This window comes from Typopeltis vanoorti, chromosome 16, assembly GCF_054136105.1.
Source record: "Typopeltis vanoorti isolate ZY-2024b chromosome 16, IOZ_Tvanoo_1.0, whole genome shotgun sequence".
Classification (NCBI taxonomy): domain Eukaryota; kingdom Metazoa; phylum Arthropoda; class Arachnida; order Uropygi; family Thelyphonidae; genus Typopeltis; species Typopeltis vanoorti.
The window spans coordinates 100,485,854-100,500,277 of record NC_143564.1 but is presented as its reverse complement, the minus strand read 5'-3'; the positions used below and the strand labels follow the sequence as shown (position 1 = coordinate 100,500,277).

At 35.1% G+C, this 14,424-nt stretch overlaps 1 protein-coding gene across 4 annotated transcripts in view; it reads right to left on the bottom strand.

Annotated features, from left to right (window-relative positions):
• Rbcn-3A (rabconnectin-3 alpha) overlaps positions 1 to 14,424 on the bottom strand; it is a 984,230-nt gene that overhangs the window by 541,654 nt on the left and 428,152 nt on the right. For all 4 annotated transcript variants that reach the window (XR_016549602.1, XM_090406519.1, XM_090406521.1 and 1 more), the window contains exons 27-28: positions 13,120 to 13,272; positions 4,434 to 4,581 (exon numbers count right to left, since the gene is read on the bottom strand). Coding sequence is in view for 3 of the 4 variants with exons in the window: in XM_090406519.1 (XP_090262645.1) it covers positions 4,434 to 4,581; positions 13,120 to 13,272 (301 nt within the window). In the remaining variant the exon portion in view is untranslated. The remainder of the gene's footprint in view (positions 1 to 4,433; positions 4,582 to 13,119; positions 13,273 to 14,424) is intronic.

Sequence of the window (14,424 nt, the reverse complement as noted above, 5' to 3'; positions counted from 1 at the left end):
TTCTTTGGCCGCCCATGCTTCCACCTTCCTTGCACATCCATCTGCATGACCCTTCTTCCCACATATCTGTCCTCCCTCCTCATCACATGACCAAACCATCTCAACCTTTCCTCCTGTATTTTTGCTCCTAAGTTCGTAACTTTCACTGTTCCCCTGACATAGTCATTTCTCAGATGATCCTTTCTGGTCACACTGCACATCCACCTAAGCATTCTCATCTCTGCTACTTCCATCCTGCTGATGTTATTTTTCCTCAGGGCCACAGTTTCTATAGCATATGTCATAGCTGGCCTCACTACTGTCCTATAAATTTTGCCTTTCAGATTAATCAGCACCCTCTTATCGCATAACACTCCAGCCATCTCCCTCCAGTTCCTCCAACCCGCTTGTATCCTGCATCCCACTTCCTTCTCAGCTCCTCCTTCCACTGTTGAACCTAAGTATCTAAAGTTTCTCACCTTCCTGATGACATTTCCTTCCAGCTCCAGATCTGTCTCCTGGCCGCCGCCCACTGCGCAACACATATACTCTGTCTTACTTCTGCTCAGTCTCATACCTCTCTCTTCCAGTACTTTTCTCCATCTTTCCAGTTTAGTTTCCGCTTCTTCTCTTGAATCTACACACACAGCAAGATGTCATCTGCATACAACATTGTCCAAGGTGCATCTTCTCTCACCTCCTCTGTTACCACCTCCATCACAATGTTAAACAGAAATGGACTTAATGCTGACCCTTGATGCAAGCCAACTGTTACTTGAAAGCTTTCTGTCTGTCCCAAACAGGTCCGAACACTTGTCTTCACATTTCTGTACATTTCCCGCACCAACCTGACATATTTCTCCGGCACCTTCTTCTCCCTCAGACACCTCCAGACTTCTTGCCTTGGCACTCTATCGTATGCTTTCTCCAGATCAATAAATACCAGATGTAGCTCCCTTTGTTTCTCTCGATATTTTTCCATCATCTGTCGTAACCCAAAGATAGCATCTGTTGTTGATCTACCAGGCCTGCAAACAATTGAATACCTCCTTGAATTTCAGTGACAATATCATTGATCTAAAGGTTGAAAAGCAGTGGTCCCAGCACAGAGTCCTGTGGATCTCCGGTAGTAACTTTCCTTTTCCCTGATATTGCACCTCCATACACAACCTTTGATATATATCAGGCAACTAGTGATAATCCTCTCAGGCAACTTAATATCCAAACCCATATGTTGCAGTTTAAATATCAGTTTATCATGCAGTAACCTATTAAATACTTTTGATAAGGTACCACATGATAAACTAACTCTTGTTACTTGATCATAAAAGTTAATGAGATTACTGAAACAAGAACACCCCTTAACAAATCCATGCTGACCTTCACAGATGTTATTTTCATGTGCCGAGTTTTGTATAGTAGCTTTTACCAATTTTTATAAAACCTTACCAACCATAGAAGTAACACAAACTGGTCTATAATTTGATATCTCTATTCTCCCACCACCCTTATGCAATGGCACTATCTTACCCTCCTTCCACTTCCCAGGAACTTTTCTAGTTGGAAGGTTTTAATTAAATAGCCAAGCCAAGTCAAGGGAGTCGTTAGTTCTTTAGTGCACTTTCTTAAGACTTGTGGTGAAATTTCATCCAGTCACACAGCTTTGCTGACATCCAGAGTAATTATTATTGTGAATACATCCACTTCACTTACATCTGATCCATCAACTCTCTCCGTCCTCTTTGGAATAAGACTAACATCAATACCACATGGTCACTTTCACTAAGTGAAGGCAAATATGACATTTCAGTCACCATCAAATCCAAAACTGTTGATCCTTGCATTCCCTACATCACATGTTTAAAACATATGTCCCTCAAGAATTCCAAAAATTGAGTTTCCTTAATACCACAGTCCACTTCCTCTGTCCAATCTATTCCATAATTGAAATCACCCATAATAATCATCCACTTTCCACTCATGAAGCCAATTTGTTTGAACATTTCCTGTCCATTCCCTGGCTTAGAGTAACTCCAACTATATATCTGATCCTGCCAACCTCTAATTCGCACCATACACCCTCAAAGCCTTCTGGGTCTCTATCCTTCTATTCTTAGAGCGTGCATCTCATCAGCTACCATAAGCAATACCCCCCCCCCAAAAAAATGATGCTAGAAAATACTATATCCTCCTACCTCCATTCTTATCAATACACCAACCATGTTTCACTAAAACCAAAAATTTTAGGAGAGATTGCATCGATCAGTGCTACTAATTCATTCCTAATGCCCTTGGCACTAGTGTACAGAAAAAGAAAAAAAGGAACTTCTCAGTCCTCTCTTAATAAGTGCCAGCTAAGTCATTACTCGTGACCGCATATCTATCATTGTCCATAATCTCCAATGCATTCAATGTTACTTTACTTCTTGAATCAACTTTCCCCACATGAGGCTGTACTTCCTCTTCTCAACCCGATCAATTCTAGATTCCCTGCCCAATCACTTCCACTTGCTCAGAGAACAGCAACCTCTCCAAAAGCTTGTGTCCCTCCCTATTCAGATGCAACCCATCTTTTGCATACAACATTCTTCTACCATCAAATGCACTCCATTACCTGTGTATGAAAAGACTTCTTTTCCTACCCATTCTTGCAACCATATCATTGGAATAATAATTGTAGACTTTTACAATTAAGATTTTGCATGGATCATTTTAACACCCTTTTATATGTGTGTGCGTGTGTGTGTGTGTGTGTGTGTGTGCACGCGTGCGTGCATAAAACGAACCTAGTGAATATCCACTCAGACACTCACTAGTTTCATAATCCTTTAATTCTTATCTTTAGAGCTATTCAGAAAAGATAATAACTATGCAATCAGATTTGCTTTGTATATTCTCATGCTATATAAAACATAGTAAAATTAAAGCATAGTAAATGTTTAATTTTCACAAGGAATAAATTATGGCAAAGACCTCTTTTTCTACTATATAAATTTCATCCAAAGCATTAAACTTCCTGCTGAGATAAACTACTGGTTCTTAAATGTTCTCTATCTAAATGCTCCATAACAGCGGAATGCAAATGACATACAGTCTTGTGAGCTTTTTTTTACATCTTTGATAAACTTTTTACAACTTTTTACATCTGCAGAGATGTAAAAAGTGGTAAAACCATATACCATACGTGTTGTTTATACTGTAAAGCACTACAGTATAAACAACACCGAGAGAGGAAAACAAATTAATTTACTGAACTTACTAATACCTGTGCTGGTTTTCTACCCAGCATCTGTAGAACACAAATTATAACTGTGACAAGCATATATGCACTCAACTAAATCATCAGAAACAATCAAATCCTAACTGAAACAGAACTAATGTCCTAACATAGCAAACTCAATGGACTGGATAACCGTAAAGTTAATTTGGAGAAGTCAGGTTATCAAGTCTCAGAATGGCTGTCTCACAGATTTTTGGCAAATTAATGCAACTATACTTGTTGAGGTTGAGGGGAGTGCTTCATAGCAGATGTCATTTTTAAAAATAGACTCTCAGACCTATTGTGATTTCTACATAATACTGATGTCTTCTGTTTAATCCCATAAGAAGAAATGTATAAAGAGCCCACGAGTCCAGACTTGCCCATACTGATGATCACAGATGTACCTTTTGTTTTCTTCAAGGCAGATGTTACCTGAACTACCAGTCTGTCCAAAGCAGACTATACTGCAGGAACAAGAAACTTTTTACATTCCAGGATATGCAAGAGGATGAAGGTGATCTTTAGGATGGATGAATATTTTTAAACACTAAAAGAAAGACAGATGTCTCCTCTGAAAACACTCTGAACCCCATCCTTTAAAAAACTAAATCTAATCACCCCTTCATGGCACCTCAACATTTCGAAGTCCGTGCGGTTAGCCTAGTGGCTTTGCGCTTCGCAACCATATGCCTGGGGAAGGAGTGTCCTAGGTTCGATTCCCGTCAACGACGTAAGGAGCTCAAGGATCTTTCTCAGCCATAGCCAAGTTAGCCAGTCTTGGGCGTGGACAGCAGGGTTTTTTCCTGCCAATTTATCTGGTGTTTTTCATCCCGTAAGCAGGTAAACCGGTCAGAGGACACACACACACAGATTACAGTCAGGAATACTGACCCAGCCATAGGTCTGATTCGTCAGCCTATGCCAGTTCCAGAGTCCGGATAAAATTTGGGGGTACTAGATGGTACTGTGAATTCCTTTATAAATGGGGAACCGCTGTATCATCACAGGGAATTTATTTTTATTTAACATTTCAAACATGCTATTGGTTTGTTTTCATATTATTTATATAAATATGAGTAGCCTAGCCCTTTTGTAAAAATGCATACTTTTATATTCTCAATATAATATCCTAAAGCATAATAGAGATGACAACATGAACTAAATTTTAGTTTAATGTTTCAATTAAACTTACTTTGTTTATCATTATCAGTGCCAAAGCGGCCATATATAGCAGTACTAAATGAGGCAACAGTGTCAGCTAAGGCCAATAAGTGCATCTGGTCTAAACTGGAGAGGCCAGGAAGATGAGTGTGAGTTAAAAGCCTGGTCAATAATGATGCCTGAAGCAAATAATAAATATACATGTTGATTTATTTATAAGCTATTTTAAAATACCAATTTAATGAACACTGGAGACTGTGATTATAATAATTAATATTACATAATTTGATTTCACTGTTATTATACACACAATTTACTTTTTTTTGTTTTGTTTTTTATCTGTTCTGATTATTCAGTATATTTGTTAAGTAGACTAAATTTAATAACAATGTAACATCATGAATGTATACATCAGTAGAATCTTTTTTTTTTTTTAAAAAAAAAAAGAAGAAATAAAGTATAGCATGTGCTTGATTTTAAGAGGAACCTATGGCATAGTAAATTAAATAATAAAGAACACGTAAAACGTAAATTAAATAATAAAGAACACGCAATCAGGACTTCCTAGAAAAGATGCCAACAAAATACGTTTTGAAGTTGCGATTTCATTATTCAAAAGCAAATTACCTCCATGCAATTTATCAAATGCTGAAATCAAAGGTCTAACTTCTTTAAGAAAAGATAATACAATATCCATTTCTAAGGCTGATAAAGGAAAAGCTATTGTAATCATGAATAAGAGTGACTACGAGACAAAAGTATCCAGCCTATTAGAAGACACCACAACCTACCAAGAGATCACACATAATCCTACTAATTCACAAATTAAACAAATAAATAAATTACTTGATGAGGTTATCAGTTGGATCCTAACTATGTGGATAAAATACACACCTACTTTGGAAGAACTCCTCGTCTATATGGACTCCCTAAAATCCATAAAGAAGGCTGTCCTGTATGACCTATCGTGAAATGCATTGATTCTCCAACTTATCAGATTGCAAAAGTATTATCATGTTCCTTAAGTGCTCTCACTGGTCATTCCAAATCTTATATAAAAAACTCAACAGATTTTCTTGAAAAAAATCAAGGATATTAAAATTACAGATTCTGAAATGTTAGTCAGTTTTGACATCATTTCTCTGTTCACCGATATCCAATTAACTGACACAGTCAATTCTTTATATGAAGATTACCCTCCAGACATCGCAAGGATATTCGAATATGTCATCCACTCAGTTGGAAAAACAAAATCTACAAACAAATTGAAGGTACTGCCATGGGTAGCTCTCTGTCTCCACCTCTGACAAACTACTATTTGAAACAATTCGAAGATACCATGTTCTCATCCATTCATCCTCAATCATCTCTTTGGTACCGTTACGTTGATGATATTTTTGCTGTTTGGCCACACACTGAAGATGAACTTTCCACTTTTCTACAATGGTTAAATAACCTTCACCCACGCATCCAATTCACTATGGAAATAGAAAACTCTGGTACTTTACCATTTTTGGACATCCTCCTTATTAGAACATCTTCTGATACCTTATCTACAAGAGCGTCTTTCGAAAACCCACATTTACTGGCAGATACATTCACAAAAAGTCTGCGCACCACACGTCTCAAAAATTTGGCATTCTTAAATCTCTAATTCATAGAGCACATAAAGTTTGCTCTTCCCCAATAATCTTACAACAAGAACTTTCCATCATTAAAAAGTTAATGGAATCAAATGATTACAACTCCAATCAAATCCAACAGCTACTTGACTCTTATGTTCCAATATCTACAGTTTCTTCAACAGTTAGCAGAGTTCCTATTCCATACATTCTGGGAATCTCAGAATCTATAGGTAGAATTCTGAAAAAGTATCAACTGATTCCAACATATATTCCTATCAACAAAATTTCTTCTTTATTACCTTCTACAAAGGATAAACTTCTCTATTTTTGGCTGGCGTTTACCAAATACCTTGCGAACGCGATGTCTCTTATATTGGACAAACTGGCCATTCTTTCGAAAAAAGAATAAAAGAACATCAATATTATATTGATTATAACAAACCTCTGAAGTCTGGTCTGATGCAGCACAGTATTGACTCTACTCATAGTGTCTAGTGGGATAAAGCTGTTCTCCTCCATAGATGCAGATTCAAATATGAACTCTTATTCAAAGAAAGTTGTGAAACTATCTTACACCGACCGAATTTAAATAGAAATGGCTGTCTTTCTCTCTCATGATCTGGGAGACTTTTATCTTATGTAAAAAAACATTTATCTTAATAGATTAAATTTGTTATTTTCTATTATTCCTAGCACGCGGTAACAATTGTATTTTAATAGGTGATCCACCGAACGTATTGCTTGCATTCCATTCCTATTACTGTAACAGACACTAAAGATGTACTATTAATTTTAGTACGAAATATTTGTCCTTTTACTAATTAAAGATATCACTGTGGTTTTTACGTGTTCTTTATTATTTAATAGTATGCGCTTATATGCACATATAAGGTAGACCCAGCTTTATATTCTGCAACTTTGCTGCCTGTCACTGCCTTTTTGATTTACACTAAAAGATGGTAGCATTATGATGCTTTACGAAATATTTGTCCTTTTACTAATTAAAGATATCACTGTGGTTTTTACGTGTTCTTTGTTATTTAATAGTATGTGCTTATATGCACATAAGGTAGATCCAGTTTTATATTCTGCAATTTTGCTGCCTGTCACTGCCTTTTTGATTTACACTAAAAGATGGTAGCATTATGATGCTTTGTACAATGTAAGATCTATATTTCATGAAATGACTATTGACAGGAAGCATATGCATGAGAGCAGCCACAGCCATCATGCTTATAAATGAAACAATGTGGATGTAATTTTGCTCTGGAGGTATGCTTCTGTAGGATTTTTAATTTTTTTTTTTTATTTGCTTTTGTTTTTAACATGTTATATGCCAATGAAAAGTATATCTGATGCTTTCCGGCACATAACCTTCACTTGATGTATACATGATGGGAAGAGGATTTTTTTTTTTTATCGAACATCAGCCCTAAGAACTTTATCTCCATTGCAAATGAGATTATCATTTGTCCTAAAACTAATTCTGGGTCAGCATGAACATGGCATTTGGGCATAATCTGGGAGAAAATCTAAACTTATTTGCAAGAATTCAGCATTTATGAAGAAAGATAGTCAATGGCTTACCTCAACTGTCTTTCTGTAAACCTCATATTGCATGAATGACAAAAGATGGAAAAGTCATCTAAATACGGGTCGATGCATACATATGAAAGAGGTTGTTTGCTTTTTGAGTTAACTCTGACAGCAAATAGTGTGGTGGCCTGTGAAGCTTTAAGTGGGGGTGCTGCCTATACAAAATAATTTTATAATTTATTTATTAATAAATAAATCTGTAGATTTATTTTTTAATAAATAAATTATAAAATTATTTTGTATAGGCAGCACCCCCACTTAAAGCTTCATGGGCCGCCACTGGTGGCACTTGAAAGAAAATCTCATCATACAACTCTGTCTGGGAAAAGGTTGATAGAGAGTAGATCCTATTCAGACTTCGAAGGTCTGAATGGGATCTGTTTATTTAGAGAAAAAAAAAAAGGTGGTTCCCTCTGAGACCCAAACTGTGTATGAATTTTAATATGCATATGTTTTTTTTTTTCATGTCAAAGAAAATTAATAATAAATATTAATTTTTTAAAAGTGCATCACTCATAGATGTATAGCAAGAAATTTGATATTTGTCCTCATGGAAGATTCTGTTATAGAAATAAAGCAGCTGATAAAAAGGAGACAATGATATCCATCTCATGATGGATATTGCCTGGTCCAACCTGCTTGTAATGGCCACTCTTGATTAAACTTCAAGATGCAGGAGGTTGAAGAATACACTGGGATGAACTTGTAGAAATACAGAAGATTATCTCTGAACCAATTATCATGGAACACGATTCAAAAAATCCTATAAAGAAGCGCCATGTTGCTGCTTTCTGTTATTTTTAGCAAATAAAACGTAGCATATTTTATGATTAAATAGTAAAACCATTCAAAGTTAATTAAAACTGAATCACAACTATGGTCAATCTGGTCTTGCAGACCATGAATTTGATACCGCTCATAGGATCATCTGGAAAAATGCTACCATGCTCTATCACAGTAAATTTATCAAAGAAAAATGGATGCATATGGATACAAGAAACTTTCCAAAATATGGGAAACATTAATCCTTCAAGATCCCAATTTACAGCCTAGGCCTCCTACCAATGTCCCTAGAGAGCACCCCAACCTAGATAGGACTGTAGTGTTATATCCATGTGTTTCATTTAGTATTGTTTGCCTTTGTGAGTTACATGTGTTGATTTGCACTCCCTGAAGATATCTCAGTGACTGAGACAAAATACTAGAAGAATTAAAATAGTTTTAATCCATTCCCAGTGCTGTTAATACTCCATTAAACCTCCAATGTGATGTCCTCCCAGCACTTAAGCATTAACACATGGGTACCACTTAGGACTCTAGGAGCCTGCCTTTTACAGTCATTTGCCTTCCTGCTGGTGTGCTTGCATTGGCTTAGTAATCTTATTAGCTAAACAAATTTAGTTAATTATTAGCTTCAAATGTGTTTTTTTTTCCACTAAACATCAACATGAGTGACATTTTAGTGAGCATACTTGTTTATTAAAATGTTACTTCAGTCTTTACATATTCAAAGTTGATACTGTACTATATGCAGAAATGCCAACAGTCATTTAAATAAAATGCAACCTGTGAAACTCCACAATGCAGAAGAGAAGGTGCTAAGCCTACCTACTTAAACAATAGTTTATAGATTTTGCAAGATATTTTAAAATAACCTTATATGTCTAAGTTAAATAGAAATTTTTCACATAAAGCACTTTGTAAAGCTCCATTAGTTCTTACCTGGTTTTCAATATAATGTGAAACATTAGAGAGGGTCCAGAGATGAGTGACTAAGACAACATCAGGCCTTTGGAATGTTGGGATGGAGAGAGGTTGAAGAAATGTGGATTGCAGTTTGGTGGATAAGAGGTGATATGATAGAGGTGTTTAAATTAGTGAGAGGATTTTATTGGATTAATCCAGAGGGGATTATAAAAAGAGTAGAAGGCAAAAGGAGAAGAACCAGAGGCCATCTCTGGAAGTAGTGTGGTGAAGAGGAGGGGGGGGGATGAGGAGTAGCACAGATACCATAATAAACAATATATCCATCAACCAGGAATACAAGCAGGCTGCAGGAATCATTCTCAACTTTAAATCAATTGCAAAATTCATCAAATAATTGGAGGGGGGGGGTAAAGAATATAATACAAACAATTTCCCTTGTAAATGATATCTTGGAAGTTTTTCCACTAATCAAACCAGTCCTGAAAATAGTTCAGACGCAAACTTGTTTGCTTACACTTGGATAAAGGATTAAACCAAGTATATATAATTTCTTGGTATCTTTTAATTTTAAATGATATCTTATATAACACATTTCTGCTGGACTGTGTCTTGCATGAGCTGTCCATCAGGAAGGAACTCACTTCACCATATAACATGTTCCTTCCACATATGATAGGCAATTTTTTACAAAATTGTCAATACACACACACACACATATATATATATATATATATATACACATATATATATAAATTTAATGACTAAAAACTGAGAGATACCAAAATAGAAAAATACTAGATGCTACAATGAGCTGGAGAGATGAATTGTAGAATCAACAGAAATAGTCCTCAATACAGTCCATCTTAATACTGACATTGGCATCTGATTGTCACTCTTCAGCTATCCAGCTTTGGTGTACAGAGATCATGCTCGTGTGAACTGCCCAACAAATACCATGGCATCCAGAATGCCTTCAAATGTTAGCACTATGTTTGAAAGTTAATTTATAACTATTCTTCTCTTGTAATGTATATTTTAAAGGGGAGGAACCTAAAGCAAGGTGCTCAAAATTTTCCATATAAAAGTTAGCAATAGAGGGGGATAATGGCGAGCCATGGGCTCGCCATTCTTTTTGTAGGTAGAAAGCGTTTTGCCATGCAAAATAACCAGAACGTAATACATGCGCAAAGAGTGCCGTGATATCTGGACGGAATTTGTTTTGTAAAAGAGGGATCGTGTCATTGATTGGGACATTCGTAAAGAGTGCAGAGAGGTCAAAACTGACTAATAAATCATCTTTTTCTAATGTAATGTCTTTGATGATGTTTATGAAGGGTTGTGTGTTTTTGATATAGGAGGGGGAATGACCTACCAGCTCCTTGAGCGTTGCCACTAATTTTTTGGCTAAGTAATATCCCTTCGACTATAGGCTTTAGCGGTATGTTTTCTTTGTGAATTTTCTGTAGACTATAAATTCTTCGGGCCATGTGGTAATTGATTTAAGTAGATTCTCTGTTTTCTTTTTAATTCTATTGGTTGGGTTGTAGTTAACTAATTGGTAAGTGTTATTGTCCGAGACCAGCAGATTCATTTTTTCCACATAAGTGGTTCGGTTTAAAATAACGGTGGCACTTCCTTTATCAGTTTTGGTGATTAAGATGTTTGGATTTGACCTTTAGTGATTTTATCGCTGTTATTTCGTCTTTAGTTAGGTTGCTTGTTATTGTTTTGTTATGATTTAAAATGTTGGGGGTTTCTAAACGTGCTATGTTATTTAGGATGAATCTTAGGCCTCATTCAATATTACAGATAAATTCAAGTTTGTTTATCGATTTGGGTGTTATGGCGAAATTTAAACCTTTGTTAATTATCGATATTTCATCTTTATTTAAAGCGTGGTTTGATAGGTTAACTATGTTACTGTTACTTGGTGGCTCCTGTTGTTTCTTGCTTCTGGTTGGTTGTGGAGAAATTTGAATATGGTGGCTGGTTCTGTCGATCTTTTAGTCTTTGGAATTTCTAAATTAAGTTTTCTTTCTTCGTTTGGAGGATATGGTTTGCTGTGTTGGTAGCAATCTTTTCCAGGATTATCCAGATATCTGCATTTACGTAGCTTGTAAGTTCCGTTTTTTCCTTTTGTAGCTGGTTTTGCGTAGCAGCTGGTTCTTTCTAGTGGCTTGAATCTGTTCCTTGAGTAGTGCTTTCTCCATGCGAAAGTATATTCGTTGCGCCTTTGTTGAGGTGAATTTTCTTTTTAGCCTGATGCAATTCAGAATGATATTGCTGTCCCTACACCGTTTTAAAAAAGCCAGACAATTGATCAAATTAGAAACATGAATCTTCAGCTTACCGCATTGATTGCATCGTTTGTGGGTCGAATCTCCATGAATTATCATAACCCTTTCTTTTAGTGTTACACGGTGATCAGCATTCATTTTATAAATTATGGATTTTACAACCGTGTTATAAATAACTTTATTATCTCGACGTTTTGATCTTCATATCAAGATCATCATCTGGAGCATACACAATTACTATACAAGCTGCGTTTCATTACAAACTATAAGCTAGAGAAACAAAGATTTGACCACATGTTATTCTACTGGCATGACCTCTAGTGAAAAAAAATAAATAAAATAAATGAAAAAAAAAAAAAAAACATCAAGCTAGAATTTAAATAAACATTCTTTCTTACAGATAGTTTTCTTTCAGTAACAGTGATGTCCTATTTTTAGTATTACAATTGTTATTTTTGATTTAAAAAAAATTATTTATAAATTACAACATGAATAAACATTCTTTCTTACAGATTTCTTCCTTAACTGTGATGTCCTATGTTTAGTATTACAATTGTTATTTTTGATTTAGGATCCTGGATTTTCTATAGCTCTGTTTATAGTTGTTCTTAGAGAGGAAGGATTCGTGGGACGAATATATGCCTTCCATATGTATGGCATTTTTAGACCATCTTAAGGTATACTGAATGTAATGGACCTGTAATTTGCCATATATAGGTGAACTAGGAGACATGGTTTCAGAAAAGGGAACATAACATATCAAATTTAAACAATCAAGGAAAACATGGCCTTTCTGATTATGCAATAATCACTTCATGCAGAACTGACTGGAAAGGTACCCGTTTCAATAACTAAATCAAAAGATGGCACAAAATACAAACTGAAATAAACGTCTGAAATTCTAATCAGCCACATTAATCTCAAGAATATGGAGAGCACCCACTAAATTCATATCTTCTGTTTTAAACAGGTCCCAAAGTAGAAGTGTAGGTCTCCAGCAATCCTCTACTCTAGAACTCTAAGCAATACTTTGATGGTAAGAGTCTTACCATCTAAGCAATGCTTTGATGGTAAGAATTGGTTAGGCTACCACTCTAATGCTGCTTTTTTTTTTTTTTTAATACAACTGCCATCCATAAAAGATTGTAAACCATAGTTCATAAGAGAGAGAGAGAGCCAAAGATTCTCTTTGTTTATTTTTTTTTTTATTAATTTTACATATATTTGCATTTTTTTAAATTTTTTTACATATTTAATAGTATTTTTAATTAGAGAATATTTCTGAAATTGATCTCTAGCCACATGAAAAAGAGGAGACTCTGATGTAGTGCTTCCCCCCCCCCCCCCGAAATCAATGAAACATGGAAAAGCATTTGTCGAGCAGTAGACTGAAGAAAGATGTTGATAATGATTTATACTAATATTAAAAGGGATATTATACTATTAAATATACATTACTATGAAAATATTCAAACAGTCAATTACACCTTACCTGCTTGGATTCGAAATGAGTAATGGAGGGTATTTCAGCACAAGTGAATGAAGGGCGCTCTTTTCTGCCAGTTCCCAATTGTAATCTGTTATGAAGGATGTCATCCAAATTTTCTTCTGCATGATCCTTAGTATCAAATAAACCACTATAATCCTGATAAAGAAAAGAAAAACACTCTAATGTTACAGCACGAGTTATAAGTTCTGTAATGTTACAGAACAATAGTAACATAACTGAGTTAAGAACTAGATAATTTTGTGATTAATTTTGACATAAAGAACAGCAAGGTACTGCTTAAGGCTTTCAGACAAACACATGGTCACATTATAGCAGGTAACAAAAATTATATACCTCCTATAGACTCAAAAACATCCATATCACAGTGGGATTTAAATTCATATAATTGTTGACTGTAAAATGAATAATGAATGATTGTAAAATGAAAGAATGTTGTTGTCATCATCATTATTACAATCAAATTCCTGATATGCATTCTCCAGAAGTATACCATGCTGGCACTACATAAAAATTTTACATTACTAATCCTTTCTTTTAGTCTTACACAGTGATCCGCATTCATTTTTGAAGTTATGGATTCAACAACCGTGTTAAAATAACTCTTTATTATCCCGACGTTTCGATCTTCATATCAAGATCATCATCTGGAGCATACATAAATATACAAGACAAGCTGCGTTACATTTCAAACCGTAAGCTAGAGAACCAATGATTTGATCACATGCTACTTACTGGCATGACCTCCAGTGAAAAAAAAAAAATTACATCAAGCTAGATTTAATTTATGATTACATGAATAAACATTCTTGCTTACAGATGGTTTTCCTTCCAGTAACAGTGATGTCCTATTTCTATTATTATAATTGTTATTTTTGATTTAAAAAAAAAAAATTTATAAATTACAACATGAATAAACATTCTTTCTTAGATTTTTTTTTTTAACAGTGATGTCCTATTTTTTAGTTTTAAAGTTGTTATTTTAGAATTAGGATCTTGGATTTTGTACAGTCCTGTTTACATTGTTCTTAGAGAGGAAAGATTCGTGGGATGAATATATGCCTTCCATATGTATGGGATTTTTAGACTATCATTATTGTTTAGACTGGGGTGGTTGATAACGATCCCACAAGCTTCCTTAAATTTGCGTTCATACCATGTTTCAGTGCGATGTAGACAACTAGTGCTTTTCCAGTCAATTCTATGTAAGGTGTTCACAGGGCATGATCAGAAAGGCCAGCTTCATCATAATTATTATATATGATGTGTCGTTTATGTTCTTTTTCTCTG